Raw genomic sequence first — 27,639 nt, 5'->3', positions numbered from 1 at the left:
CGGGAGAAGCATCCGGGAAGCCGGGAATGCCCTGTGGAGTTCTGATCTATATCTGGTATTAAGGGTGCAGCTGAAGAATGTTGACCCGTCCGATCGGGTTTATGTGGATCATTCCAACTTTATTCTGAATTCTCTTGTGCCTTGGGAGGTCTCAGAAGACAGAGGCATAGCATTCCAGGTATCGGGAATGACCCTGTGGTCTTCCGGCAGAAGGAGATGCAACCCGGTTGTTTGGCGTAGGAATCCCTACTAATTCTGGAACGGTTAGTGATTCCTCCATTTACATGGAGCATTCCTGAGATCTGAGCCGTTTGGATTATACGGACCCCAGGAGGGTATGTGTGTAGGCATCAAGCATGACTGCGCTTTATCAACATTAAGAACCAGTCTACAAGTCTAGACAGGGATTCGTGAAAAGAGATTGTAAGACACTTGCTCATTTTATCATTCCTCTGTGTCGGTTGAATTCACCCGGAGTTCCATTCATGAACCAAAAAATGCAGAATGGCACTGACTGAGACAAAATGTGCTGATCATCAGGCCTCCCAAGCCCTAGATGGATTCCTTCTCCGACTTCTCTTCCAACAGTTCCAGGACCCGCAGCCAGGACCGACTAGCGCGGGCAGCATGCTCCATCGGCACGGCCGGGTTGTCTTCCCCGGTGGATCTTGAGAAGACTTCCATACTGACCCACCCGGTATAACCCAAACCGTTAATGCAGGCATCCGTCACCTCGCGAATCGGAAGGTATCCGCCCCGACCCTCTTCACACGGAAACAGACGCGCATTCCGCGACCAGGCTAGGAGAGTGGGTAGGCCTGGCGCTTGAAGAAAGGGCGTTTGTGGGTCGACCCGCTCGCCGTCGGCAAGTTGTACCATCAGTACTCGGTCCGGATCAACCTCCTGTACAAGCCGGTCCATCGATTCCCGCAGATCTCTGTCTGCGCTTGGGCCAAGTCGCCCTGTTGCGGCAGTGGGATCGGCCCACACTCGCGCTGCTATGTTGAATGTATCAAGGCATATGCCGATATTGGGTCGATTGGCCCGCTTGATCACATCCCATGAGTCTTCCCAGGTGTTGATGTACGTTCCCCATGCCAGGGCCTCGTACGCGATACGCACGGGGAATGCTACATCCGCGGCCTCGGCCAGGTCGGCTGCGAGACGCTCTCGGTCGGAGGTGATTTCAGAAGCGTCTAGAAAAGATGATGGGATCAGGATGAAGAGTGAGTCTCCAAGAATCTTGCATAACTGCACCCAATGCTTGAGTTCGTCGATGCGTTCCGCATGCCGTTCTGGGTTAATGAGACCTTCGTAGTGTCGGAAAGGTTGGAGAGCCACGACCTGCAGATCACGCTCAGCAGATAGACCTCGAATAGCGTGCGCTGCGTCGATCTCGTAGTCTCGATCAGTGCGGGGTGCACTCTCAGTTGCGTGGGCGCGAAGGGTCTTGGCAAGCTGCGCTACATCATCATGAAAGAGTTCAAGCCCCTGTTGGCCGTTCAGGGCGGCAGCATCAAGTTTGGCAATGATGGGATGTAAATGCGCAGCTCCGAGACTGACCGTTGCAATAGCCGGCTTCCATCGCGAGTCAACTTCGGACTTCATGGTATTTGGAAGAGAATGCATCGCTAAAATGTTTTGGGGACTGACCTGGAACTAGCAACCACTAGTGATCTCTATCACACTCTTTATAGCGTGCATGACAATCTCACATCACCATACGATTTCTGTTTCCGTGCTGATCCTGTATTTTAGTGGTCCTTTTTTTATTAAAAAAAGTAAATTGTAATGTGCGTAGTGAGTACAGAAAGTAGACCACTCACAGATAGCCCGGATTCAAATCGTACACCGTAGGGCAAGCATGTACGCACAAGGTCATCTCACTCGGGTCAACTACTCTCCCAAATGCGGCATATTCAGACGACAGGCCGAGAATGATTAAATGGTGGAGTTTCTGGAAACGATATGCCCCGGGTTTCAGCTGTTTTCGGGGTCAGCTTACCCATTCGCATTCGTATGTTGTAGGAATGAATTGAACGCCGATGGAAACAAGGGTTCTTAAATTTATTTGCCTTGTCCGATTTTAATGTCACCGAGGGGGCCACCAGGGACTATAAGATGCGATCGAGATCCAGCCAAATAGTTCCCTCATCCTAGCTTGTGCAACTCGAAGCTGACGATTCCACACTGAGTATCGGTGCTTTCTTTTTCCTGAGCAGCGCAAATGACGATCACCACGCCATTCCATTGTTTGGTCAACCGTCTCGGCCAAATGGCCTTGAAAGAAGCATCGGAGCCGTCTCCACGAGCCCACTTCGAGCTATTGCGAATGATCGACCAACTCAGGTCTGCGGTGGAAACGCCGACAGAAACCGTGCTGCGTCTGATTTACCAGGTATGGCATTCCACGGACCTAAATCGAGTTTGTGTTCTGACTGGACTGTAGCCTCCTCAAAATGCTGCATTGCGCATTGTCATCGATTTGGGCATTTTCGCCATGCTTGTGGAGAAGCGACACAAAGGAACGGGTCTCTCAGCCGCTCAGCTGGCAGAATATACGGGCGCTGAGCGAGATTTGATTGGTATCTTTTCCTGCCATGACAGTAGTTCGTCACACATTGTGGATTGCCTAACTCCGTGAATAGTCCGACTGATGCGCGTTATGGTTTCTCTTGGGCTGTGCATCACACCGACCCCCGAGGTCTATGTTGCCAACGAGAAGACGGTGGCACTAACTCAGCCGATTGGGAGAGATGGAATCCCATGCATGTATGTTAATGATGTGACTTTAACCCTTGCATCTTTTGCCGCCGTTACTAATTCAATCTTCTTTTAGATATGATCTTACCTTTCCAACCTTGAGCAAGCTTCCGGAGTACCTGCGCTCCCATGGCTATGCCAACCCCCAGGATTATGCCCAGTCACCTATGCAATGGGCCGTTGGACAGAGTCAGTTTGAGTGGCTTTCGAGTCACGAGGAGCAGCAGGAGCTCTTCAACTCGTACATGGCTAGCCGTCGCGAGGGTAGGCCGATGTGGTATGATATATACCCCGTCGAGCGACTGTTTGGCCATGCCGTGCCATACAAAGATACGGTATTCCTGGTAGACATTGGTGGCAACCAGGGGCATGATCTGGGGAAATTCCGGCGAGAATATGGTCACCTGCCGGGCAGGATGGTGCTGCAGGATTTACCAAAGGTGGTTGAGGGGGTAGAGGGGGAGAGCGCAGGAATCAAGGTGATGGGATACAATTTCATGGATCCTCAGCCCGTCAAAGGTGCCCGTGTCTACTACTTCCGTTCCATCTTCCATGACTGGGATGACCAGATCAGTCGGAGGATCCTCCAAAATACGGTGTCGGCAATGGCGCCAGACTATTCTCGAATTCTCATTGTGGATTTTGTCCTGCCAGACACCGATACGCCCCTGATGCAGGCTTCACTTGATATTCAGATGATGAGTATAGGGGCTGGCGTGGAACGGTCGGAGCGACAGTGGAGGGATCTCTTGCATAGTGCCGGGCTGGAAATCACGGGAATCTGGAACCAGAACCCAGCGATGGAGTCGGTGATTGAAGCAGTTCCGATGTCGAAATAGAACAGATAGTGAAGAAATTTGAGCAGGTTGGGTATTTCAATTTCAAAGATAAAGCAAGATGGAAGATTGGATAGAAAGAGAGAAGACAGAATAAAGGGTGGAATATAAAAAGGTGAAGGAAATCTATTTTGGAAAGACCAGCCTAATGACCCTGGGAAGACTCAACGACTGTATGTAGCGCCTGAACGGGCTGCATTTTCCACAACCACCGTTCCTTTGAAATACAATCTGTGTGAGTCCAGTTGCTTCTCGAATGTGGCCCTGTACCTCTCATTCTTCATCAATCCTCCTGCTAGTACCAATACAGAGGCCTCACTTGGCTGATGGCCAGTGGCTTGAGGCTTCACCAAGCGAGCAAGAGTCCCGCCAACAAGCAAAGCCACCTGAGAACTCACGATAGCTGCTGCAGTCTCATTTTTGTCCATCAAGCCAAGAACAACCGGTGCGATACTAGCAATACGGGCCTTCAAACCTTGCGAATAGTTCTGAGCCAGAATATTGTTCAACATGTCGATACTGGCGCTATCAGAGATCTGACATCCAAGTTTATCCGCAACCGCCTTGGAAAGTTCATCGCCTCCAGTTTTGTCGAGCCCCAATGTAATATCCTCCAAGACTCCCAAGGTGTGTTGGATGGCTCTCATACCAATTGCGTAGCCACCTCCCTGATCACCGAGCATATGACCCCAGCCTCCAGAACGGGCAGAACGAGCATACTTTTGTTGATCGTCAGACCATTTGTATCTCATGGCAACACTTCCTGTGCCTGCGATCACCACCAGGACGGAGGGTGTACCGAGGGATTTTGGAACACCTGCAGTCAACAGATCTACGTCGTTGGTTAACTGGAGTTCCTTTTCGTTAGTGATGCCGAACGCTTGTCTCAGCTTGGGTGCTAGCACCCCCTCTAGGCCAGCTCGGTCAATACCAGCCAGTCCGACCCAGACAGAGCTGAAGGATGTTTGAAGACGTTCCTTCCACGAAGACTCTGTTTGTTCCACATCATTTGGCAGCGCATCTTTCAAAGCAGCCTTAGCAGCGTCTAGTAATGTGGCTATAACCCCATCTATATTTCCAATGCTGTCGGTTCTGAAGAATGTTAGCATCGATAAGCCAAGCATAAACCTAGAACGAGAAGGGACCGTACAGATTGCATGGGCCAGCAGAGCCCTGGCCCACAACGTTCGTACCGTCGGCCACAACAGCAGCACACTTGGTACCGCCGCCATCAATGCACAAGGAAAATCTTTGAGTGGGGGCACTTGCGGGCTTCTGTCCGATGGGCCTAGAGATGGCAGCCAGCGCGTTGGCCAATACTCCACCCGCAGCGTTGGCATATCCCTGACAAGTCTCAACCGACTCCCCGGTCTCTGCAACAAGGATAGCGAGCTTAACACTGGCATTGCATCTTGCAAGAAGAGCGTCTAACTCGGCGTCGGACGAGGACTGGCACTTTCCACTCAACCTCCGCAGAATATTACGGGATCTTTGCTTGAGTTTCAAATTCGACGCCACGAGATCAACCATCTTGGACCCCAGCATTAGCTGTTGTAGAACACGCGGGGAGGGATGGCAACCATACCATGTTTCCGTAAGTCTTTCCTGTGCGAACCATAGTACCGGTACTCAGCATATTCAACACTAGCTTCGTGACAGTACCCGCCTTCAGACGGGTGCTACCGGTGACCACTTCAGGCCCCGATATGGGTGAGATGACAAAGTCCACATTCCCCGAAAGCCCAATCGCCGAAGGGACTGTACAAACAACCGCGATGGTCACACATCCGAGACGTTTGGCAAAAGCAAGACATCCAAGCACATAAGGCGTGCGACCCGAGCTTGCAATTCCAATGACACTATCAAGCTCCGGATTCAGATTGAGACATTCCATCTCATCCTCACCGGCTTTCTCATCGTCCTCGGCCCCCTCCTGAGCTGATCGGATTGCGGCATCTCCACCAGCAATCAGACCGACGAACTGCCCGCGAGGGGCGGCGAAGGTTGGGGGAATTTCCGATGCGTCCAAGATTCCAAGCCTAGAATTTCCTGTTTAATTTCCTGTTTAATATCTAAGAGACCAGGATTTCACATGACTCACCTTCCACTGGTGCCAGCACCGACATAAATTACCCGGCCGCCTCGTCGAACTCGCGGGGTCAATGCGTCAATGGCTCCTGCGATAACGGGCAAGCAAGGAACAACACTCTCGGGGACTTTTTGATCGTCGGCATTGATCACGGTGCACATTTCAAGTGTCGACATGCGATCAATATGCACGGTTCGGGGATTGACCCCCTCCGTTTGGAGTTGAGATAGACTCCCGAGATCCATTATGCAGGGTGCTTTTGGGGTGATCACTTGGAAGGTGACAAGCTTGACGCCGTTTCTTGCCGGGGGTTTTAATGTATTTTTCTTCGCGAATCACGGATCATACCATGCGGGAAACGGCGACAAGGGGGGTTTTTAGACGGTTTGGGAGGCGAAGCTGGATCCATTTCGAGTTGGCGCTATGCAAGCCGAGTTCCTAATATCGCCCCATTTCCCGAGGTGGATTTCGATGCGGGAACTGACAGAATTCCATACGTAAATCGAAGAGGAGGTCCTTGTTCCACAAACATCCCGCGGTCTGATCAAATGGGGGCCGTTACAAAGTAGAGTTACAACAAAGGGATCTTGACAGCGTGGGATTGGACCGTTTAGACAAGCGACATGAGTGGATCTTCACTTCTCCAGACTTTTCCCAGAAAGGAATCGGAAGGAGCCGATATGGAAGATACAGTGGAGTTATCTCCTACAGGATTCGTCGAGAAGGAAGGTCGTGTGATAAGGAGCTGCATCCCCAATCTAAAGATAATGGGGTTCCACTTTTGCTACTACTTCACAGGAGATACCCTAAGGATACACCATCTGATATCCATATTATATCCATATTATACTCATATTATACCCACAACCCCTGTCCTCGCGTGCAACCCAAGCCCCGTATCGCGTGGGGCCCCGGACTCGATAAGCTGACCCACAGTAGGCCGGCCTAGGAGGATATCGGCAACGCTGGGAGTTTGTAACATAAGACCCCAGTCCCCTCCCCGGACTTTTGGTTTCGTACGCACAAGATGTCGAATGAAACGGTCGAAGAAGGGCGTGTCGCCGCAGGCACTGAGCACAATGAAAACCGCTCGACCTTGTACAAGATATGGACGAATTCTTGGTTTCAGATCATCTTAATCAGTTTCATATGCTTCTGCTGCCCAGGAGTGAGTTTGGCAAAGGCTATTGTTCAAATCCAGTGAATTGACAATAGCATTAGATGTACAATGCCCTCAGCGGGCTGGGAGGTTCCGGTCAGGTTGACCAGACTGTCGCTGCGAATGCTAATGTTGCTCTCCTGGCTTGTACTGCGGGAACTGCTCTTTTCGTCGTCGGCCCTATATTCGATCGTGTTGGACCCAGAGTTTGTCTCTTGCTTGGAGGATGGACCTATGCATTGTATTCCGGCAGTCTCCTGTGCTTCAATGGTATGTCCAGTTGCAAATCCACAGCGTGTTTTGCCCACATCTAATCTGTACTCCCACAGCAACCAATAACGGCGGATTCGTGATCGGCTCTGGTGCCATTCTCGGCGTAGGAGCATCTTTCTTGTGGGTGGCACAGGGTGCGATCATGACGACCTACGTGCCCGAGTCACAGAAGGGTCGCGCAATCGCAGCCTTCTGGATTATCTTCAATCTTGGCGGTGGCGTCGGGTCTCTCGCTAGCTTCGGTCTCAACTTTAAATCGACGACCGGAACTGTCAGCGACGCTACATATATTGCTTTGCTTACCATCATGGCCTTTGGATGGGCGCTGGGAATGCTCATCTGTCCACCATCGTATGTTAGAGTTGCCCAGATGGAGGTCACACCGGAGAGCGAGAAGAAGTTCCGTCAGATTCTTCGCCATTCCCTCCAGACTATCTGCAACTGGCGGGTGTTGTGTATGCTTCCCCTCTTCTTCTCGGCCAACGTGTTCTATTCCTACCAACAGAATGCTGTGAACGGTATGAACTTCAATATCCGGACTCGTTCGCTCAACGGTTCGCTTTATTGGATTGCGCAGATGCTGGGTGGTCTCGTCATGGGTCTCATTCTCGATATTCCCGGTGTCAGCCGACCCAACCGCGCTCGCATCGCTTGGGCGTTCTTGTTTGTCACTGGAATGGCCATCTGGGGTGGCGGTTATAAGTTCCAAGTGTGGTCTGATCTCCGTCTGGAGCAGGGCCTGAAGCAGGATATCGATTATACGGACGCTGATATCTCAGTGGGCCCGATGTTCCTCTATATCTTCTATGGCGCCTATGATGCGTTGTGGCAATCATTCTGCTACTGGCTTGTTGGTGCCCAGTCCAATTCCCCAGCCACAGCAGCCGTTCTGGTTGGAGCGTACAAGACCTTCCAGAGCACTGGTGGTGCAATGGCGTGGCGCATCAACGCTATGGAGAAACCCGCAATGACCCAATTCGCTATGAACTGGGGGCTTTGCATGGGCTCGTTGGTTGTCGCCATCCCGACCGTGCTGGCTATCACTCTCACTAGTGATAAAGAAACAATAGCAGTTAATGAGAAGGTCTTCCCAGACACGGAGGAGCCCCGGGGAGAGGTGGAGAAGACTTGATTTTCCACATGTCAATCTCATGATAGGGAAAAGGTGCGGAATCTTTGCCGTCGATGAAGGATATATGTATAGTAGAAGAATGACAAAATAAAAAAGTTAGGTAAAAATTGACAGCATTCAGATGCTCGCAGATTATGATCAGCGAAATATCGTGAGGGATATATACACGGCATGTCCTAACCGAAAACTTGAGGTCCTTTGTGCCAACAAGTCCCGCGGTTAGAGGTTCTCCACTCCACCTTACCGAACGCACTTCTTCAGCACAGCGGTTTCCAGCAGCAACTTAGTATACTGGCGGTGTGCCCAAGCCACCTTTTCATCCATAGGTGCAGCTTCCGCCTTTCCGAGACCCTGGTAGAAACAGCTCTTCAGGCTGAATTCGGCCACGCCTTGCTCTCGCTTGACCACAGCAGCAATTTCGAAGAGGCCGTCGGAGGGACGGACTTCACGGATGCGAGGGGAGTCACCGCAGCGAACGACAATACGGTCTTCGGTCTTCTCGACGACTTCGAAGTGGTCGGTGATGATGGTTCCTACTTCGTATTTGTTTTTGAGGAGGTCCGATCGGTCCCAGAGGTGGTCGGCAGTCTCGGGGCCACGGTACTTTCGTTCAAGGAAGGCTCGCTGGGGAATATAGCCTGGAGAGAGGGGAAATAAAATATTAGGGTCTGTGCCATTGCGACGAGGCTGATTTCCCCAGTGTAGTACTTACCCATGCCACCCCAGACACCGGCACAGAACGCTTCCACCAGTTTGCCCTTCTCCTCGACCAGTGAGGGCTGGATCTTGTCTAGTGGAATCCGACGAACGCAGACATCATGAAGAGTTGGGTTGCCACTCGGGTTGAACTTTTTGTAAAAGGCCGATTGGAAGATAGGATCGGAGCTGTCCATGACCTCGAAAATGTCATTGCGTGTGGCGCCCCAGAAGACACCGACCGAGGCAATACTGCCGGCGACGGTCGTCTTGACCAATTTGCTGAAAATACCCATGGTTGAGGAGGGGAAGAGGCGGATTGGAAGTAGGTGAGGAGTAACAAGAGGGGAGCGAGGGTTGAGCTCTCGGGGAAAGCTCCGACCGCCAAGACCAAGGCCTCGGGCCATCTCCACTCTGGATTTCCACGTCTACGAGGGTTTCTGGCGACCACCACGACCACTGGCTTTTGCACAGCAGAAAATAATGTACCCAGGCATGAGTTTAACAAATTTTATATCGATTGAAGAAGATTGATTAATGTGAATATAAAACTACCACCTAGGGCTGGCCGATCTCTAGCATATGGCAAGGTCTGATACAGAAGTGACAGCTAATTCTTCTTATCCTTCTAGCTACATATGTATAGTTAGCACTAACAAAGGGAAGAAAATCCATGAGTACATCTGCAGAGATACTTGAGTATACCCATCTAGAGGACCTCCGAAGAGACCTCCGAAAAGACCTCCGAAAAGACCACAGGAAAGACCACAAACAGCCCTGGCCAAAACAAACATAAAGCCATACCTATCCGTTGACATTTAAGGAAAGCGCGATGAGTCACATGATTTAACTCATTTATTGACGTCTTTCGTCTTTCAACCTCTCTCTTCTTCTTCATTTAACCGGCTCTGACATCTCCATCTAACCTTAGCTGACTTTGGTCTCACTAATCCATCAGAATGCAGTCTCAACAAGAAATCCTTGTTGCCACACCCAGACGTGTATCAGCCGAAGATCTCCACACATGTAAGAGACGAAAGACGATTCCCTCACCGGAATCATCGCGGTCGAAAGACCTGATCTTCATCTCCGCATCTGATACAATCGATCAATGCGTTCCAAAGGGTTTCACCGTCAAGCATGTGGGTAAGTGAATTTGATATCAACGTGAATCCAAAGTATTTATAACTAACTAAATGATTTAGGGAGAGGATCGTCCGAGGATCGACAAGGTGAAACTGGCGTTACCAACTGCTGGAATAAAATGCGGCATTATTCCACTCGACTAACACAAAAACCACGGTTAATGTGTATAGCCTAATGGAGGCCATACCCCAGTTTGACACCAACTCAAGTCCGACACACGTTGAGAAAGATTTTCGCTTCGATATCCAAGTTCCCTTGCGATCTGTTCGAAAGATATCAATGCCCTTTGATCTTCGACAAGATCCTTCAAAATAATTTGAACCTGAAAATGAAAAACTCCTCTTCGACGTGTTTCCGAAAACCCAAGCAATCGAGTTCGACAATCGAGTTCTAGTTTATCGATTTGATGATGAACTACCGCCTATGCCATGGCCTCAGGAGATTGCCGGTGTACCTTGCTACCTGACAAACGATCCGCACGACAATGGCCCTTTGATTCCTATTCGTTACCAAAGTCGTTAAGCTCAATGACGGAGTGCAATTCCTCAATGAACCTTTTGAAAACACTGTCGTTCCAAGCGAGTCGTTCAAGCTGCTTGACTTTATTCGGGCGGGAGAGACAAAAATCGGCGACGAGATTTTCCTGGATAGCCCATTCTCTGGGTATATGGAAGGGACACGGCTGGCACACTCCATCATGCGCATCCCCAGCGATGATCCTCATGAGCCTAAGCAAAAATGGATCCGTTGTCATTGGGTCTACCTTGGCCAAAACTCTACCCGCGAAATCGTCGATGGAGTTTGTGGGTCGCCAATCTGGGATGCGAACCGAAGAGTTCTTGGATTCTTTCGCTATGCCCACACCTCAGGGACTTTCAAGGACTTTTGTTCCATTATCGCAGTTGACCATCTGCTGGACAAAGGCTACCACGTTGTTTAGCTTTTGTCCTGCCTTGCTTTCAACCTCCGATAATATGTGGTTCGAGGTGACACTTTTATTCAACCGTTTCTCACCGTTTGTTTCTATGGCCCGTTGATTGCGGTTTATTTGCTTCTTGCTTTTCTATTTATATTTATATTTATATTTTTTTGTGGAGGGGGTTCAAGGGCGCAGGTCCCATCGAACATGCGCGCATATACCCTATTCCTGTGTCGTTTTTTTAGGCTACCTCTATTGCTTCCTTGCTTCCACAATCAAGTCAACTGTATAGTCTGTTCTTTCAACACATGTAGGCGAGCAATAGCCATAGTCTACTTGTAAAGAAATCCCAAATCCCGAACAAAACTTAAACATTCTCTGCTTGCTCCTCTTGTTGCTGCGTCCCTGTCACACGTATAGCTTGGGAGTTCTCCTTCTCCTTCCGATATATTGCTCGCCAAATAACAAAGATGAAGAAAAATACGAGTATATAAAAAGTGATGGAGCGATAATAGCGACATGAGTCTGGATCACAATATTGACGGCAAATAGGATACAACACCACAAGAGGAGATGCCAAAAGACAAACCGTGACGCTATTAAGCACAAAATTAGAACGATGAAACAGGTGATTGTGGCCAGGAATGGAGACATACTAGACCGGATGCTGGTAGTACCCCATCTTTTGTAATATGAGCTCCGGCAGACCAAGAGGGACAGGGCAGTTGTCCATTGCATTAGATGCAGAAGAGATAACGGAAATTTCACCCATAACGAAGTTAAGCACAGAAGCGGCGTGGAACTGAAGTCAAGCAAGTTACCTGCAAAAGAAAAAGGAAATGAAACTAAAAATGAAAAACAGCCCTCAGCCCGGATCCACCTTAAGTGGAGCCTTAAGGGGCATGTTAGACACGCCAAGTCCAGTTTGCATGTACTCTTAGGCAGTGGGAACATAGATTCTCCCTCCGGCATCGAAAAACGAACTCTTGTTACGATTGTGATAGCTCCCAGGCACATAGGGTAGACCGGGGGATCTCCGAGCGTTTAAGTACCTAGGAAAGTTACCGGGAGTGATCTTCATCACCTTGTTTTCAGCATTCAACAAAGCACAATTATTGGCGTAATCGCAATAAGTGTTCTACAACTCTATATGGCAGGATTGAGCTTCAGTGCCCAAGGTAGATAGGCTGATCTATCAACACATGTCTGACAAACGGTAGAAAACGGAAAAAGACTTACAGCACAGATACAATAAGGAACCCTCCAGCAAGTGAAGTATAACCAACACTCCACTGATAAATGGGACACAAAGTCCTTATACCAACCAAAGTCCCTATACCAACCAAAGTCCCTGCACTTTCAAGCGAAGCAACCAGCAGAATGATCCGACCAGCGACGTCATCCGTGATCTGACTTGCCCAAAAAGGCAATAAAGACAAGTCGGTAGCGACATCCAAGGTGTTTATAATAAGAGCTGAGAGTAAAACAGTAAAACTCTGGATTTGTTAATTGCTCGTTGAAGGGAATGGATGCTCTGAGCAATTCAAGGGCATACCAGGAATAAGCACGTAAGCTGCTCCCAATACCTATTCCAAAATCCTGGAATCAGTGGCCAGGGTGGATCTATGAGTACTCCAAGAGCACTGTTGGTCAATGAGTCGGCAAGTGGTATCAAGATTAAGTTGGCCAGGACTGAAGTGACCATCGTACTGCCATGAGTAGCCATCTTAGTTTCCAAGGGGTAAAAGAAAACTGAAGAGGATATACAGTGTCTATTGACGAGGAAAATAATTGTTTTGGGGGCTTCAGAGACGTTGTAGAAGCTTCGTTGGGTTCTTGGAGATGTGCCTGAAGTTGTATATTTATTGGAGCCCGGACCCCCTATAACCCTACATATGTAACCAACCGGTTTGCCATACCCAAGCACCCTTAAGATGAAGTTATTTTATCAATCATAGCTAAGTATAATATTTCTAGGAACAGCGCGAAGAAAACGTAGTAAAATAGACAGCCATCCAAAAAGACACCGCAGTATTATGTTCAGCCCAAAGACTGCATATAAAGAATGGCCAATTAAAACCCGGCATTTATGATTGGATGTTCGTAGAGTGCCCCAATATGTCTGTATCTCGATACACACTCAAGCAGAGGCCTCGCCCGTAAATTACCTAGGTAGGCATGCCGGGTTGGACCTCGGCAGGGCTTCCCCGATCGGAAAACTCAACCGGCAGGGCAGATATCAGAGTGGAGATGGGACAATACAAATTGCGAACCAGATCTATAGAGACCACGGATATAAATTCCTCATTCTCCAATTCTCACATCTCCGTTACCCATATATTGTTCTAAAATGGTGGGTCGTCGCCTCAATTTTCTCGCCCTGCGAACCGCTGGATCTCCAATGTTCTCTCCACAAATAGTTCCCCATATTCACGGGGCTTATTCCAAATGCGTCTATCGGGGCTCTATCGGTCCCACTATGAGCCCAACCTTGGGAACATCGGGAGTCGCACGTGTACGCCCAAACTTCGATATCCGGCTCTAATTGGCAAATACCATGTAGATGTGGGATATAACCTTGGAATGAACAATCCCATGAATTGATGATCGGCAGCCTCGTACGCTTTACAATTTTGTGACTTTTCGACCGTTGGTCATGCCCTATGTGTACCACTGGTATACCCCAGGGACACTCCAACCGAAGCGCCAACCGAGTAGTTGATCGGCACGAGACTTCAAGCAAGTTTATCAGCCCGGGCTCGGATATTGTGAACCCTTCCCGAATAGATCTAACCGATGACGAGATCTGGCAATCGTCCGTTCTCGACCAGTCGAGGGCTATTCTCAAGATAGGGAACATAAGCATGGAGGAACAGACCCACGTGTACGAACACAAGCAATGGCTGTTTATTCCGGAGAAGCGATGATGTGCTACGGCCTACGAAAGATATAAAATCCCTGGAATCCCTCCATTCGATTCTTTTCATCAAGTAGATCCGAGATCGTTTCTGTATACCATCATCTTCATTTCATTGCAAACTTCCCTCGCTGTGCGAGCTTTGTTGACCGACAATCTTTCATTTCTCAATACTCCATTATTTCTTTTCAGTCTCTTCACAATGAGAACCTCATTTGCCGCACTTGCTCTCGCTCTTTCCGGCTCTGCCATGGGTGCTCCGTTCTCTAGCGGCACTTACATTGCATCCAACTCTTCTGCTGCATCGACTCCGGTTCATCTGTCAACCGATCAGCCTCTCCCCAGCTTCCTTAATGCATTCAGCACCGAGGCACCATCGTCATCTGCCACTCCATCTTCTGGATCTAGGCCTTTAACCTCGGCGCCTATCCCCAGCGGCAGTGGCGTGAAGCGCGGAGAGGCCATCTCCATCCCGACGGACCTCCCGTCCCTGGCTTCCGGTGCTCAGTCAGCGGCTGCAGCTCTCGCTTCTGTCGGTGCTGGCGCCCAGAAGCGCGGCGAATCTCTGTCGATTCCCACGGACCTCCCGTCCCTGCTGGCTGATGCCCAGTCCGTGGGCAGCGCTATCGCCTCTGCGGGTGTCCAGAAGCGCGGCGAGTCTCTCTCAATTCCTACAGACCTGCCATTCCTTCTAGCCGATGCCCAATCTATCGGCAGTGCTATCGCCTCTGCAGGTGCCCAGAAGCGCGGCGAGTCGCTCTCCATCCCTACCGATCTTCCCTCGTTGCTTTCTGATGCTCAGTCGGCTGCGGCTGCGTTGGCCTCTGCTGGGGCTCAGAAGCGCGGTGAGTCTCTGTCGATTCCCACGGACCTTCCGTCCCTGCTGGCTGATGCCCAGTCCGTGGGTAGCGCTATAGCCTCTGCGGGTGCCCAGAAACGCGCCGACGAGAGCCTTCCTCTCTTGACCCCCACTGCTACCCCCACTCCGACCGCTCCACTTGGAACTGGCTTGCCTAAGCCTTTCGGAACTCATTTCGCTTCCTCATCTGTGGCTGCTTCCTCTTCTGGTGTTGCCTCTCCTCCCGGCTATGCTTCTTCCTCCGGTGTTACATCGTCATCTGTCCGTCCTCTGGTCTGAACACTGGTCATTGCTTTTCACAATGATTGCCAGCTCTGTGAACCGTAGCAGTTGACCGTTGTTCAGTTGTGAAACTATGAGGTTCTTTCAGATATTGTTCTAATCGTCGCTCGTTAATCGTCGCTCGTTTGAATTGGGGTACCTTGATGATTGATGTTATTGTTGGATTGGACCAGAGTGTACTATTAGAAGATCAATTGAAATCTCAGTATATTTTGAGCTCACATGGGAGAATTCCAGATTAATGTCCTCAAGTCAATAGAATATGTGCTCCACATCGTGTGAAGTCGATCGGGGTCTTGTTGAGGACTAATCCGCCCCACGTGTGGATACAGGCACAGACGGCACAGCCACAACAAAATCGATTCTCCCCTTCTTCGTCATGTTCAAGCTCGTTTTCTTGGCTTTGGGATTCTTTTCATCCGGTTTCGCGGGCTCTACTAGTGGTTTCTTATCCCGTCTCTTTGAACCTTTGTCTCTCACCCCCTTTGTGGAATTATGGCCTGTTGTGTTTGCAGCAGAGTCTTGTTGAGTGGTTGAAACTTGACTTGGAAATGCGCTTGGATTGTATCAAACACATCGTCCGCCTTCGGGACCTCATCCAGCATGTCCGGTAGTGACGGGGTAGGGCGCTGGGCACAATATATCGGTGAGTGGTTGTTGTCGGCTGACGCCCCTTTTCCTTTCGCATTCCGTTGAGCCTCACGGAGGTATATGAGTATACGCTAATCGAGATGTAAACTAGGTCGTTTCATCCCGTTTCGTTTGCCCCTAGTCCGCCCTCAACCTCGAGGTTGGCGCCCAGTGGCTCTGCGCCCGCCATACTTGATCTCCCTAATATGTTTGATGTTAACGATGCTGCTGAGCCTGGAAGGGCTGCGACAGTATAGCGGTCGCGAAGGGGGTTTGGTCTTTTTTAGCTATACCGAAGATGTCAACGCCGCCCAATCTTTTGCCTACAATTACCTCCCTATCATCATCTCCCTCGTGCTCGTCTTGGTATGGACCGTGACCGATTTCGATGTCCTCCGCCTGGAACCATACTTTCAGTTGTCCCGACCCGAGGGAGCGCCGGCTACCGTCCTCTTCATCAACTACAACTTCGGTCAAACTATTATCACTCCGATCAATGCCGCAATCCGCCGCCACTGGGTCGTATTCTGGGTTTCCTTTGTCACGCTCTCGATCCGAATGATTCTCCCCGCTCTACAGAGTACGGTACTGGAGCTGCGCGAGGTGACGGTGGTGGACGACAGAACCATAAAAAGCTGGCCCGACCTTGTGGATTTGAGAACACAAGCGAGCTGGATCGCAACGCAAGCCGATGGCGACATTGTCTTCTCAGATGATCTATTGGGCCGTTCCCGATCCTCCAGATACGCCTTGGCGCCCGTGGAGATACCCGATAGTCGCCAAGACGAGAGTACAACGTGGACTGTTGATCAGACGCTGTACTGGGCTCAGCTTTCCTGCCAGAATGTTTCTGTCGGGGACAAGCTGAACGTTGCTATCCAGGATCCCCAGTCGGAATATCCAACAATTTCATGGAACGCCAGTGGTATTGATTTCAATGATGCACACGGAGCCGCCAAATGCGCCCTTGATTTTCAATACGAGAGTGTCTTCTTTCCTACCACTGATTTCCTGCAAGTACGATATTGGGAGCCGATGATCGGGGCTGGTGCCAAAGAATCATTTCCGTATCGAACCCAGGCCTTTACCGAATTTGGCTGCAGCCCATATGATTTGTATGGTATGCTCATCGGAGTCAATATGACCAATCCAATCTCGACTTCGACCTCGACCGAGTACTCCGCGTCCGGTATGGCCTTTGCCTGTGATATCACATATAATAAAGCGGAGGCTCGTGTGGCTATGCACACCAACAGCTCCATCATATCTATCGATGTCGATCAAGCCACCACCCGCGCGCTCACAGCAGCAGAGTTCAACATTGAACATTTCCAAGCTCTGCTCTCTCAGCGGGCTCCGTTCACCAGCGACATGCTTTTCATTCGTGAAAATGCTACCACCGGGGCTCGCACTGTAACTGAACTCCCGATTATCAGCCAAGAAATAGGAGATCTCCAGCCTGTCCTGGTGCTAGACACATCGACAGTCATGACAGAGACCGACTTTGCATCCAAGATTGCGCGGGATGTCAAACAGACTTTCGTGCTCACATTCAGTCGCTTGTTCGATCCCGACAGTGCACCAAATATTCTCGCCGCTGAGCGCCTGTCGAACCAAGTTGCTATTGCGGTTGTTGACTTCGCGGCCCTTTGGTCTGAGCTCATCCTTGCCCTGGCCACTTTGACTGCGGTGTACCTCCTTTACATGTATAGTTCTCGTGAACTGTTTCTCCAAAGTGACCCAGGGTCTATCGGTGCCATGTGCAGTATTGCCGCTGATATCTTTCACCCGTCCAACATCCTTGCAGCGCCAGTGGCGGAATTTCATCAATTCTCTACTCGGCAGCTTCGTCGTATCTTCAAAAATGCTCGGTGTTACTGGCGCCCAGGCCCTTCTGGCAATAGGCTGGAGATTCTCGCTGAAGATGGTTTGTCCCGCCCCCCCCCCCCATCCTTATCCTTCGAATCCTATTCATCGTCGAGAACTGTAACTGACTGTATCACCAGGCTCCCCTGTCCAGCTTGGAGAGAACCTCCGAACCCGTGTTGATCCGATGCCTCACTTTCTCCTGATCCCTTTTTTCCTTGTTGAATTCTTAGCGCTAGCGGGAGTGATTATCCTCATTGGACTAGTGGTCTCATCTTTGCTTCGAAACGGCCGCTTCAGCCACCTAACCCAGTCCGACTCGAGCTCGTTCCAGATTGTCCTTTCCTTTCTGCCCTCCATCGTCGCATCTTCCGTCGGCGCTCTATGTACCTCCATTCACCGAAACCTCACAGTCTTGGAGCCTTGGGTCCACCTGCAACGCGGCAACGCCCCGGCACGGACATCGCTGTTACTCAACTATTCGTCCCAAAGTCCGCTCGCCATTTTCTTCAAGTCCGTGCGCAACAGGCAACCATTGCTGGGCCTAGTATCAATTGCGTGCGTTGTTAATATGGCTCTAACTGTTGTTGCTGGCGCGCTTTTCACTCAGAAATTGACGACCTCAACATTGGATACCAGTGATTTATCAATGAACTATAGCCAGTCTATACTTTGGGGGACCGACTTCGCCCAGGAATTCACCGAGTATGGTTTGATTCAGAGCAGCATCAGCAGCGGAGTCCCCATGCTGTCTTGGACTGGCCCATACCAGTCTTTCGTCCCAGTACATGTGACGAATCGCAACCCAGATGTGACTTATGGCGCCTCAACGCTTGGTGTTGGAACCGAGCTCAAGTGCGAGCCTCTTTCATCCGACGCTCTTGTCCATGATACAGGCGATGGTCATCAACATTGGCGATATGAACCATTTGGCAACTCTTCTATAGAATGCATGGCGCGCATGCCACTCTTGAAGAGCAAACAGGAAGGTATCTCGCTATCTATTCACTTTCTGTCCCCAAATGATGACGAGGAATCCGACATCTGCCAGACGTCGACGGTTCTAGTTGTCGGCCGTTGGGATTATTTGCCGGACACCCCAATCACGGATAACAACACGATTGCATTGCAATGTGAACCCCAGGCAACGTTGCAAAGCTACTCTATCTCTTTCAACCAGAAGGGACAGATCAGTCGGCATGACCCTGTTCCCAATACATCTATCACCCATGGGACCATGTACGACAATGCAACCGTGAGTCTCGGTCAGTTCAACAAAGTCTTTGCGGCTATTCCTAGCAGTTTTGTCGGCAATACTAGCATGCAGACCGGGACATATAATATTTCTTCCTACGATTGGGCAGGCTTCCTTGTTGCCCGTCTCTACGAACGCGAAGACCCTGAGTTTGACGCCCTCGACCCCGCTCTTCTGACCGACATGACTCGTACTGTGTATCAATGGGTCTATAGCACCTACTTCTCAATTTGGCGCGATATTTATCTGGAATCTCTTGATAACCCGGTCCCGGCCACAAATGCAACCATTACTCGCGTTACCTGGCGCATGGTCCCGTCCGGTCCATCACTTGCCATCGCTCTGGCCATCATTGCCTTCGACACGATTGTTGTGCTTTTAGTGTTCGGAACGCGACGCGGCCGATTCCGGGGACCCCGCGTGCCGCGCTCCATTGGAGCGGTCATTCCCTGGATTTCGCACAGCCAAATGCTTCATGATTTTACAAATACGCACAGCTGGAGCAGTGCTGAACGGCATGCTCACCTTGTATCCCTGAACAAACGCTACGCTTTCCGCATGTTCATGGGCGCCGATAACCGTTGGAGGTTCGCCGTTGACCAGGAACCAGAGAATATCAAACCTCCTGATACCCCGGACAGCGAGTCAGCAGTGGAGGTGGATAAGACCACCTCAATTCAGCTACAGGAGATCCGAAGATCACCCTCTCCTACTCAACCCTGACGAACCTGCCTTTATGTGCCACGAATTTTCTTGTGATTTGGATACGCTATATTATGTTTCGGGGGTATATATTCATCGGGACATGGGCGTTTTTGACCTTGATAAGCCTCCCCATATAGACAGTTGGACAAGCAAGCTGGTCCTCGCTTTGTTCACTTGCATTTTGGACGTCATGAGAGGAGGCGTCGCATTGGTGCATTGTAAAAATATCCGGAACCGTGTGTATATCCTCTGGGGCGCCTTTTTCCCATAGTCCCGTGTCTGGGCTGGTTTGAAGGTTGCCGATGTGGAGCGACAGTGTCATATGACACCTGCATGGGAAAGATCTTTGGCAGGCAAGAAATTTACATTCATATACATCACCATATGTCGAACATCTTGCCCGAGTCATACTTCCTCTGTAATCGACGCGTGAAAGATCAAGCGAGACAAAAAGGGTATAGTATATGGCGCTACGGATGGCATTTCCCCTGTGGCAAGGGAAGTGGACAACTGATCTGACCCTTGAATACATTGGATTATCACGGATGATTCAAATACGAGTCTCATTTTGGTGGGATTAAGTACAAGTTTCATTGTCCCGAGGTCTAGTGTCTATAACGAACCTTAAGTCATAGAATTGAAACCAAATCAGGTATCGCATTTATTATTCCTACAGTGCGGCCCTGAGTCGACCATCAACCGCCCGAAGAAGAACGTACAGTGTCTCCAAAAAGGGTGCTTGGATGCCGAGTTCTCGAGATTTCCGGACTGGGAAGCCCAAGATAACATCGATCTCCATTGGTCGTCCACTTTTACAATCCGTCTGCATGCTGCTTCCAATCCCAGGCATGGCATTGATCTTGTCCATAAGCTGGTCAATCAGACCATCTTCCAGCGGTACACCACAGCCACGGGCGACGTTGATGACCTCCTGCATCAATTGGCGTGTGAAAGGTGTCGCGTCTTCCGAAGACTTCAACCACGACTGTGTATCCACCATCGCGAGGGTCGTCAACGAGTTCCATGCTACGTTCCAAACCACCTTCTCCCATCGCTGGATCTGCATATCCTCAAGGACCTGGAACCGAGTCTTGCCATTGCGGAGAAGATCGGCAAATGCATCAAGTCGTTGTTGCTCGACTTGGCTTTCGACCTTGGGGTTAGGGAATAAGCCGATCTGCATATCCTCGGATTTGGTGTGCGAGACAATCCCAGGACTTGTCTGCGTGGCTCCTACCCACGTCTGTGGAAGTTAGAACGAGACTGGAATTGACGATGTGAAGAGAACGTACCACACAGGTTATGATCGAGGTGTCGGGGTACCGCTTTCGGAATGGCTCCTCGTTACCAACGCCATTCTGAATGACTACAATTGTAGTCCTGCTGTCGATGGCTGGCTGTAGCAGGGCTGCCACCTCATCCTGATCGATTGCCTTGTGAGCGCACACGATGTAGTCGACTGGTGAAATTTCCGCGACAGATTTTACCACTAGTTGGGTTAGCAGCAAGATATTTTGGTTTGGATCGTGTACATTTGACATACCTCGGTGTGGGTGAAAGGTATGCTGGCCATGATTTTGGCTATTGAGAGTAATTCCCTTTCGGAGCCCGGATATTAATACTGGAATAGCCTCATCCACGCCAAAGTACTCACATTTGCCTGAACAGCTTCATAGTTTGAACGTGCCACGACAGTCAGTCGCACACGATCGGAGCGACTCAGTATAAAGGCGTAGAAGGAGCCAATCCTATAGAAGTCAGTATAATACCATTTATTGTGAAAGAGGCTGAACTCACGCTCCCAATCCATAGACGAGGACATCAATCTTGTCTGCCATTTTGTGCGGATCAAATGTGTATCCAAGGCACGAAGTGTATGCTGTATCCCAAGGTTCTTTTTGAGACTCGACTTCCAAGGTTCCCCGCATCGGAGGATGGCCGCGTGGGGGTGGACTCGTGGACTCGTGGACTCTCCACGGACAATTAGGGGGAATTTGGGATGAGGTAGTATTCTTGGCATTTGATATTCAAGCGAAAGGGACTGGTAAGCGATTGATCTAATTTATAGCTTTACACTGGCTATCAAGTGTTTCTCCAACCGACTGGTATTCACCATTTCGGGTCTCAGCTCTTCAAGACTGCTCGCTCCTAGAAAAACCATATTTGTTTCGATTTCCTGTCGCAGAATCTCAATCATCCGTCGCACTCCCTTCTCCCCGTATCCAGACAAACTGAACAAAAATGGTCTGCCCAATCCCACAGCAGTTGCTCCTAGTGCGATGGCCTTGAGTACGTCTGTTCCTCGGCGAATGCCACCGTCAATAAAGATTTGCATCTTGCTCTCAATCAAGTGAGGCGCGAACTTTCGAATCTCCAGTAGTGTTAGAAGGGGTGATTGTGCCCTGTTGATATACGTGAGCATAGCAATAGCATGAGGAACGGGGTCATCGTCAGGAGATATCATACGTGTCTTGCGAGCGTCCTCCATGGTTCGAGAGTACGATACCTTGCACACCATGCTGATAGGCAAGCACGGCATCCTCCACACATTGGATTCCCTTGATGACAACAGGGAGATCTGTTAGTTGACGAAGCCATGTGAGAATCTCCCAGTCGATGAATGGAGATATCGAGCTGGCCATGATCTTCGCTACGCCCTGTCCTTCCGTATTATTGTCGGTAGCCTGAAACACGTTAGTAAATGCAATAACGGCCCAATGGTATCTACTGGGCAAAGTCCATACCGTCACTCTCAAATTCAGCCGTTCATCCATCTCGCGTTTCCCCACCATGGGCGAGTCGACCGTGATCCAAATAGCACTAGCACCAGCTCTTTCAGCTCGCCGTACAGTCTCAACAGACTTTTTGATATCTTTATTGACATATAATTGTTGGAAAATAGGCTGGCTCGGTGAGGTGCGACTCTTCATCACTTGTTCAATCGGCATGCTGGATCCGTTTGCGAGAACTTGGACCAGTCTGTCCTTACCAGCTGCAGCTGCCAGCGCACACTCACCCTGCGGATGGGCAAGTTTTGCAAGACCCACTGGAGAGATATAGACAGGTAGCGTGGTAGAGTACCCTAAGATTGCGGCGGTCGTATTGACAGCCGGTATCTTTCGCAGGATACGTGGACGAAGGGAAATCTTTTGATATGCCAGGGCATTATTCCGTTTGCTGATCTCATCGTCTGCACCGGATGAGTAATAGGCCCATGTTGTAGCAGGCAGCTTCTGAGCAACGTGTTCAAAATCATGTAGATTGATCAGAGTTTGCAATGGTGGGAGACCGTCGTCGGCTGGGTTTGATTTCTTCTCATTCATCGCATCTTGTTTTTCTTTTACCGTGTCAAATTCAGCAGGATCAATATGGCCTTGGAGGGCGCTTTCAGGGAGTGCTTCACTCAACAGCTCCAGCGAATGAACAGAGTCGAAATCGCCAGTCGCGTCTTTACCCGCACATCGCAAAATCACAGCTGCACCACCTGGGTGAGAGTCCAAAAAGTCTTCAGAAGTTAGCCTGGGGTCGTAGGACCTTCAGGGATTGTGGTTCCCCTACCTGTGACATCGTACACAGCCCCATGGATGGCCACCCAACACGATTCCTGATTGTTATGTTGGTTGATCTCCTGGCGAGTGAGTTTCATCCTGGATATTGCTATATTTGCCAACTGCAACTGGCAAATTCTCATCATAAAATGGCCACACTGCTTATCCCGCGCTCATACCCGTCGACGATCCCGGAATCCATCCGAGCGTGGGGGTTCACAGCTCCAAGCTCTGGAGACGGGCCAATTTCTCCGGCTTTTTGCGCCCATCTAATGCGGGGAATGTGGGATTCTATGTATCGACTTTCCCTGAGGAAGAAATGGCGTTTGCTTTTGACCCTTGACGTGGCCCGCATCGGAGAATGGGTGTTAGTGTTGGTGGGCTTGACACGGTGACTGTATATAATTGCATCTACTCATTGCCTGTACGAATAATTGGCACTGATAAAATTACTTCATTTGGAATTATCATAAACCCCAGGGCCGCCGTCCTAGATTTTGGTGCACCAGAATAAATGGAGTTGGCCTTGCCCCTACGAGTCTTGTAAGAGAGAGTTACCAGGACTGAAAAAGTTGGCTTTTATAGGTCCCGTGTCTGGTAATGCGTCTGAAGAAGCGTTTCAGCGATAGAGACTATTGTGCCTTCCGGAATTTAACGGCCGCATGGAAATCGACCGGAGGGTCCGAATGGCACTACTATTTCGATGGCCGTCGGTTGTTCGCAGCTGAAGAGAAGGAGAAGGAGGATTCCGTTTATGGAGATTGCAAAACCCCGTCAACTTGTTGGTTGGGCAGACAGTAATCCACTCATACGGCCACCAATTCCTCCTCGGGGCCTTATCAAACTCCCCGGTTGAGTTGTGCTAGCCGTGGGAAGTAGCCATTCAGGAGCTACCCTCAAAGTATCGGGACGTACTGTGTAGAGGAACTCACGGCCCTTGAGCTGCATCAGTGCCAGAATGGTCATGCATACAGCTGGCGAACAGACAAGCGAACTTTAGACTGATGCCGGTCGGAAATCCAGATGAAGATGGATTCGATTCGATAGTGACCGAAAAGATCGACGCCTGTCGAATGCGCCTAGCGGAAGAACCCAAGAACTCTTTTCTCGTTGTCCCGGATCACGGATCCACAGGCTCCATCAAGGGGCTCGGTCACAGAAGCTTGACCGGGGTAGACTCAATGGCAGTGAATCTGAATCTGGGTAGGTCCGTGAGGATCGTCGGGGGGATCCTAATCGAGACAGTCGGGACCCTCGGATAGAAACCATAGAATTGACTATCAAGGAAAGTGGTGCAGTGCAGTGATCAAGAGGATGTCAAGCATCGATGAATGTCAAGTTGAGTGAGCCATTTTGGAATACCTAGCATGTCACCTAACCGCATAGAAAGTGAGGAATGAAATGTTTCGGGGGATTTTGAGGCGAAGGGGGGTTTAAAGTAACATCGGAGGGAAAATTATGGAAGCTACACCTTGTGGCAGGGGCGACCTCGGGACGGGGAGGAATGTTGACATAAGTTGATTAAGACTACCTAGGTACTCTATGATATCTTTTTTAACGTCCTTTCTTTATGATCTCATGGTAGAAGGATGATGGTAGAAGGATGATAGCCCATATGTCAGATAAAATGGCAGTGGCCCACCTCGCTACAGCAGTTTTCCCACCAATGAACGCCTCAAACTAAAGGGACACTTATACTGTACTGAACACCCCCCGACGTGGGGGAACTGATACACGGCAATCAGATCGGACTTCTCCCGAGATCCCCGCGTGGGATGCGTTTATGCTGTGGGGTTGAGTCCCGAACCTCCAGCTACGAATATAATTTGGTCGCATTCCGGATTCTGCTGCTCCAGCTCCGGGATCAATCAATACGCGAGAATTTAATTCCATAATCCACTATGGCCAAGATCAAATCCATTGAGCACTTCCGTGTGAAGCCCCGCTGGCTGTTTGTTAAAGTCACCGATGATGAAGGACGCTTCGGTTGGGGAGAGGGGACATTGGAAGGTCATTCTCTTGCTGTTGAAGGGGCACTCGATGAGATTATTGCTCGGATTGTGGGATACGAAGCGGAGTATGCTTGAATCCATCGTCTTGAGTCACAGCCAAAATGCTAACCGTCTCCGACAGTGATATTCAACACATTTGGCAGACAATATGGCGGCTTGGGTTCTACCGGGGTGGTCCGGTATTCATGTCAGCTCTATCCGGGATTGACATCGCTTTGTGGGATCTGAAGGGCCGGAAGCTGGGTGTCCCGGTCCACGAGCTCCTGGGCGGAAAGGTACGCCAGAAGGTGCAGGTTTATGCCTGGATTGGAGGTGACCGACCGAGTGATGTTGAGGCTGCGGCGTGAGTTCCCCGAAATCCAAGGACAATGAAAGGAAGCGAAATTCTAACAACTTGTGTCAATAGGAAAGAGCGAATCGCCCAAGGCCTCAAGTGCATCAAGATGAATGCCACCGAAGATGTCAACTGGCTCGACTCGCCGGCTGTTCTACAGTCCTGCGTAGAGCGATTGAAGCAGGTGAAGGCTCTGGGTCTTGATGCCGGTCTGGACTTCCACGGTCGCTTGCACAGACCTATGGCCAAGCAGCTGGCCAAGGCACTGGAACCTTACCAGCCTCTATTCATCGAAGAGCCTTTGCTATGCGAGCACCCCGAAGCGATCAAGCAACTCTCCGAGCAGACTACGATTCCTATTGCATTCGGCGAGCGCTTATACACTAGGTGGGACATTAAGCGGTTCTTGGAGGATTCGTCGGTAGATGTTCTACAGCCTGATATTGCCCACGCAGGAGGTATCTCCGAAACTATGCGTATCTCGAACATGGCTGAAGCATACGATGTCGCTATCGCGCCTCATTGTCCTCTGGGTCCGATCGCCTTGGCAGCATCCCTCCAAGTGGCCGTGTCGATACCCAATTTTGTCATCCAAGAGATGTCGCTGGGCATGCATTACAATGTTGAAGCTGGGGATATTGATCTGAACAGCTACTTGGTGGATAAGACCGTCTTTAATATCACGGAGGGATATGTTGCTGCACCCTCTAAGCCCGGCTTGGGAATTGAGATTGACGAAGACATGGTACGGAAGATCAGCAAGGAGACAGATCCTTGGCAGTGTAAGGAGTTCTATGGACCGGATGGCTCAATTCGTGAGTGGTAATAATGACGATATTATATGCATATTCCGGTTATAAATGTGTGTTGGAATTGTTCGACCTGCGGCGCATTCACCAGAGGGCAGATGAAGCAACATCACGATCAGAATCACTAAGATACATAGCATGACTTTTTTACTTGTTTGTTTTCTTCTTCCTGGCTTTCAGCGCCTTGTAATATTGAGTGCTAAGATGAGGATGAGGATGGCCGGCCTTTGATCCGAATGACATGCAATTTTCATCATCTCGATATACAACAACAGCCGCAAGAAGTTCCCGTTATATCACGACAGGCTTAGAAAATGATGATGATAATTTCTCCATCGGCGATATAATTTATTCTTCAGAAGTAGGACCCCTGGCCTTTCCAAATAATCCGGTGCATGGCAAATATCTACTATTGTTTTGTATTCAATTATAACATACGGAGAGACGCCAGCACATAATGATTTTGCAAGTTCTCCTGACATTCGCAACGCTGGGGCTTGCTGTCGACTATCCAGTCGTCTCTTTGTTCATTCCAAACGCCGACCCTCAGCCGTTGTTGGGTGAAGTTTTGGCAGCGGTTCGTATCAATAGAATTGATCCACGGATATCCAACTAATTTTGAATAGCAATCAGCAACAACTACATACAGCATCAATTGCCCACCCGGCAACACCAATAGCACACAATGTGGCATGGGCCCTGGGCTCTTTTTGACCTCAGCCCCAACTAGTGTCGAATACTTGATAAGTGCTGAGGCTGACAACGTGTGCGTTTACTCAACTCCCAACCGTTACCTCAAGCTGTACTAGATTGCTCATTGATTCCACAGATATAATCATGTTGTCTGCGTTGTGACCGATCTCCCAACGGGGGCTTATACTTGTACAGACACTGTCACCGGGAAAGGGCCGGACACGCCCGGCACCAGCACTTCAACTATCGGTTGGGACCAGATAACGCTATTTCCGGTTACCATAACTTCCACTGCTGATGCAGTCTTAGCAACAGCAAATGCCGGGTCAACTGCTAAAAATGCTAGTCAAGTTCTGCCAGGTAGCCAGGCGTCACCCGCTGCTGCCGCTACCTCTGCTGCTGCCGCTGCTACCACCATCGACGCTTCGCCCACTGCTCCTGCTACCACGGGTTCAGCATCACCCACTGCTGCTGATACCGCCATGGCAACTACCCCCGCGGCAGGTGCTGCTGCAAGGTTAAGCCCTACAAGTCTCGTACTAGCTTGTGCCGCAGCCCAGGCTCTGGTGGTATTGCTACTTTGACTGAGCTTGATCCCCATTCACCTACCTGGTGTTCCTTACCTTCTAATAATATTCCCGACACCACAAAGAGATTGCTGCAAAATCTAGTTTAATAAGTCTTGATAATCTAATTATTACTTGAGGACCGTTTTT

The 27,639-nt window shown here is 49.9% G+C and overlaps 13 protein-coding genes across 13 annotated transcripts; 8 read left to right on the top strand and 5 right to left on the bottom strand.

Annotated features, from left to right (window-relative positions):
• Positions 1 to 552: 552 nt before the first annotated feature.
• N7525_001281 (sugar phosphate isomerase/epimerase family protein) lies at positions 553 to 1,608 on the bottom strand (the record flags this gene model as incomplete). The annotated part of the gene is made up of 1 exon (XM_002558080.1): positions 553 to 1,608. One exon carries the CDS (start codon positions 1,606 to 1,608, stop codon positions 553 to 555), a length of 1,056 nt encoding a protein of 351 aa, XP_002558126.1.
• A 619-nt stretch (positions 1,609 to 2,227) lies between these two features.
• N7525_001280 (uncharacterized protein) lies at positions 2,228 to 3,602 on the top strand (the record flags this gene model as incomplete). Its single annotated transcript, XM_002558081.2, has 4 exons — positions 2,228 to 2,398; positions 2,450 to 2,585; positions 2,649 to 2,772; positions 2,840 to 3,602. 4 exons carry the CDS (start codon positions 2,228 to 2,230, stop codon positions 3,600 to 3,602), a joined length of 1,194 nt encoding a protein of 397 aa, XP_002558127.2.
• A 161-nt stretch (positions 3,603 to 3,763) lies between these two features.
• On the bottom strand, positions 3,764 to 5,933 carry N7525_001279 (putative glucokinase regulator family protein; the record flags this gene model as incomplete). Its single annotated transcript, XM_061211835.1, has 4 exons — positions 3,764 to 4,691; positions 4,750 to 5,147; positions 5,185 to 5,638; positions 5,701 to 5,933. 4 exons carry the CDS (start codon positions 5,931 to 5,933, stop codon positions 3,764 to 3,766), a joined length of 2,013 nt encoding a protein of 670 aa, XP_061071061.1.
• Positions 5,934 to 6,715: 782 nt separating this feature from the next.
• N7525_001278 (putative MFS transporter) lies at positions 6,716 to 8,252 on the top strand (the record flags this gene model as incomplete). The annotated part of the gene is made up of 3 exons (XM_002558083.1): positions 6,716 to 6,856; positions 6,910 to 7,117; positions 7,177 to 8,252. The coding sequence occupies 3 exons, from the start codon at positions 6,716 to 6,718 to the stop codon at positions 8,250 to 8,252; spliced, it is 1,425 nt and encodes a 474-aa protein (XP_002558129.1).
• A 240-nt stretch (positions 8,253 to 8,492) lies between these two features.
• Positions 8,493 to 9,244, bottom strand: N7525_001277 (uncharacterized protein; the record flags this gene model as incomplete). The annotated part of the gene is made up of 2 exons (XM_002558084.2): positions 8,493 to 8,890; positions 8,965 to 9,244. 2 exons carry the CDS (start codon positions 9,242 to 9,244, stop codon positions 8,493 to 8,495), a joined length of 678 nt encoding a protein of 225 aa, XP_002558130.2.
• A 663-nt stretch (positions 9,245 to 9,907) lies between these two features.
• N7525_001276 (uncharacterized protein) lies at positions 9,908 to 11,034 on the top strand (the record flags this gene model as incomplete). The annotated part of the gene is made up of 2 exons (XM_061211834.1): positions 9,908 to 10,094; positions 10,610 to 11,034. The coding sequence occupies 2 exons, from the start codon at positions 9,908 to 9,910 to the stop codon at positions 11,032 to 11,034; spliced, it is 612 nt and encodes a 203-aa protein (XP_061071060.1).
• Positions 11,035 to 13,676: 2,642 nt separating this feature from the next.
• N7525_001275 (uncharacterized protein) lies at positions 13,677 to 13,940 on the top strand (the record flags this gene model as incomplete). Its single annotated transcript, XM_061211833.1, has 1 exon — positions 13,677 to 13,940. One exon carries the CDS (start codon positions 13,677 to 13,679, stop codon positions 13,938 to 13,940), a length of 264 nt encoding a protein of 87 aa, XP_061071059.1.
• A 192-nt stretch (positions 13,941 to 14,132) lies between these two features.
• On the top strand, positions 14,133 to 15,068 carry N7525_001274 (uncharacterized protein; the record flags this gene model as incomplete). The annotated part of the gene is made up of 1 exon (XM_002558087.1): positions 14,133 to 15,068. The coding sequence occupies one exon, from the start codon at positions 14,133 to 14,135 to the stop codon at positions 15,066 to 15,068; it is 936 nt and encodes a 311-aa protein (XP_002558133.1).
• A 606-nt stretch (positions 15,069 to 15,674) lies between these two features.
• N7525_001273 (DUF3433 domain-containing protein) lies at positions 15,675 to 19,545 on the top strand (the record flags this gene model as incomplete). The annotated part of the gene is made up of 3 exons (XM_002558089.2): positions 15,675 to 15,717; positions 15,814 to 17,628; positions 17,708 to 19,545. The coding sequence occupies 3 exons, from the start codon at positions 15,675 to 15,677 to the stop codon at positions 19,543 to 19,545; spliced, it is 3,696 nt and encodes a 1,231-aa protein (XP_002558135.2).
• Positions 19,546 to 20,197: 652 nt separating this feature from the next.
• On the bottom strand, positions 20,198 to 21,365 carry N7525_001272 (ketopantoate reductase family protein; the record flags this gene model as incomplete). The annotated part of the gene is made up of 5 exons (XM_061211832.1): positions 20,198 to 20,770; positions 20,820 to 21,016; positions 21,071 to 21,092; positions 21,182 to 21,275; positions 21,325 to 21,365. The coding sequence occupies 5 exons, from the start codon at positions 21,363 to 21,365 to the stop codon at positions 20,198 to 20,200; spliced, it is 927 nt and encodes a 308-aa protein (XP_061071058.1).
• A 224-nt stretch (positions 21,366 to 21,589) lies between these two features.
• N7525_001271 (FMN-dependent alpha-hydroxy acid dehydrogenase) lies at positions 21,590 to 23,173 on the bottom strand (the record flags this gene model as incomplete). Its single annotated transcript, XM_061211831.1, has 4 exons — positions 21,590 to 21,929; positions 21,994 to 22,211; positions 22,272 to 23,032; positions 23,086 to 23,173. 4 exons carry the CDS (start codon positions 23,171 to 23,173, stop codon positions 21,590 to 21,592), a joined length of 1,407 nt encoding a protein of 468 aa, XP_061071057.1.
• A 1,803-nt stretch (positions 23,174 to 24,976) lies between these two features.
• Positions 24,977 to 26,247, top strand: N7525_001270 (mandelate racemase/muconate lactonizing enzyme family protein; the record flags this gene model as incomplete). Its single annotated transcript, XM_002558093.1, has 3 exons — positions 24,977 to 25,152; positions 25,209 to 25,430; positions 25,494 to 26,247. The coding sequence occupies 3 exons, from the start codon at positions 24,977 to 24,979 to the stop codon at positions 26,245 to 26,247; spliced, it is 1,152 nt and encodes a 383-aa protein (XP_002558139.1).
• A 440-nt stretch (positions 26,248 to 26,687) lies between these two features.
• Positions 26,688 to 27,507, top strand: N7525_001269 (uncharacterized protein; the record flags this gene model as incomplete). The annotated part of the gene is made up of 3 exons (XM_002558094.1): positions 26,688 to 26,807; positions 26,857 to 26,996; positions 27,060 to 27,507. 3 exons carry the CDS (start codon positions 26,688 to 26,690, stop codon positions 27,505 to 27,507), a joined length of 708 nt encoding a protein of 235 aa, XP_002558140.1.
• Between the last annotated feature and the right edge of the window lie 132 nt (positions 27,508 to 27,639).

This window comes from Penicillium rubens (genome assembly GCF_028828025.1).
Source record: "Penicillium rubens strain IBT 27055 chromosome Unknown utg000001l_segment0_segment0, whole genome shotgun sequence".
NCBI lineage: Eukaryota > Fungi > Ascomycota > Eurotiomycetes > Eurotiales > Aspergillaceae > Penicillium > Penicillium rubens.
This window is presented reverse-complemented; position numbering and strand designations above follow the sequence as displayed.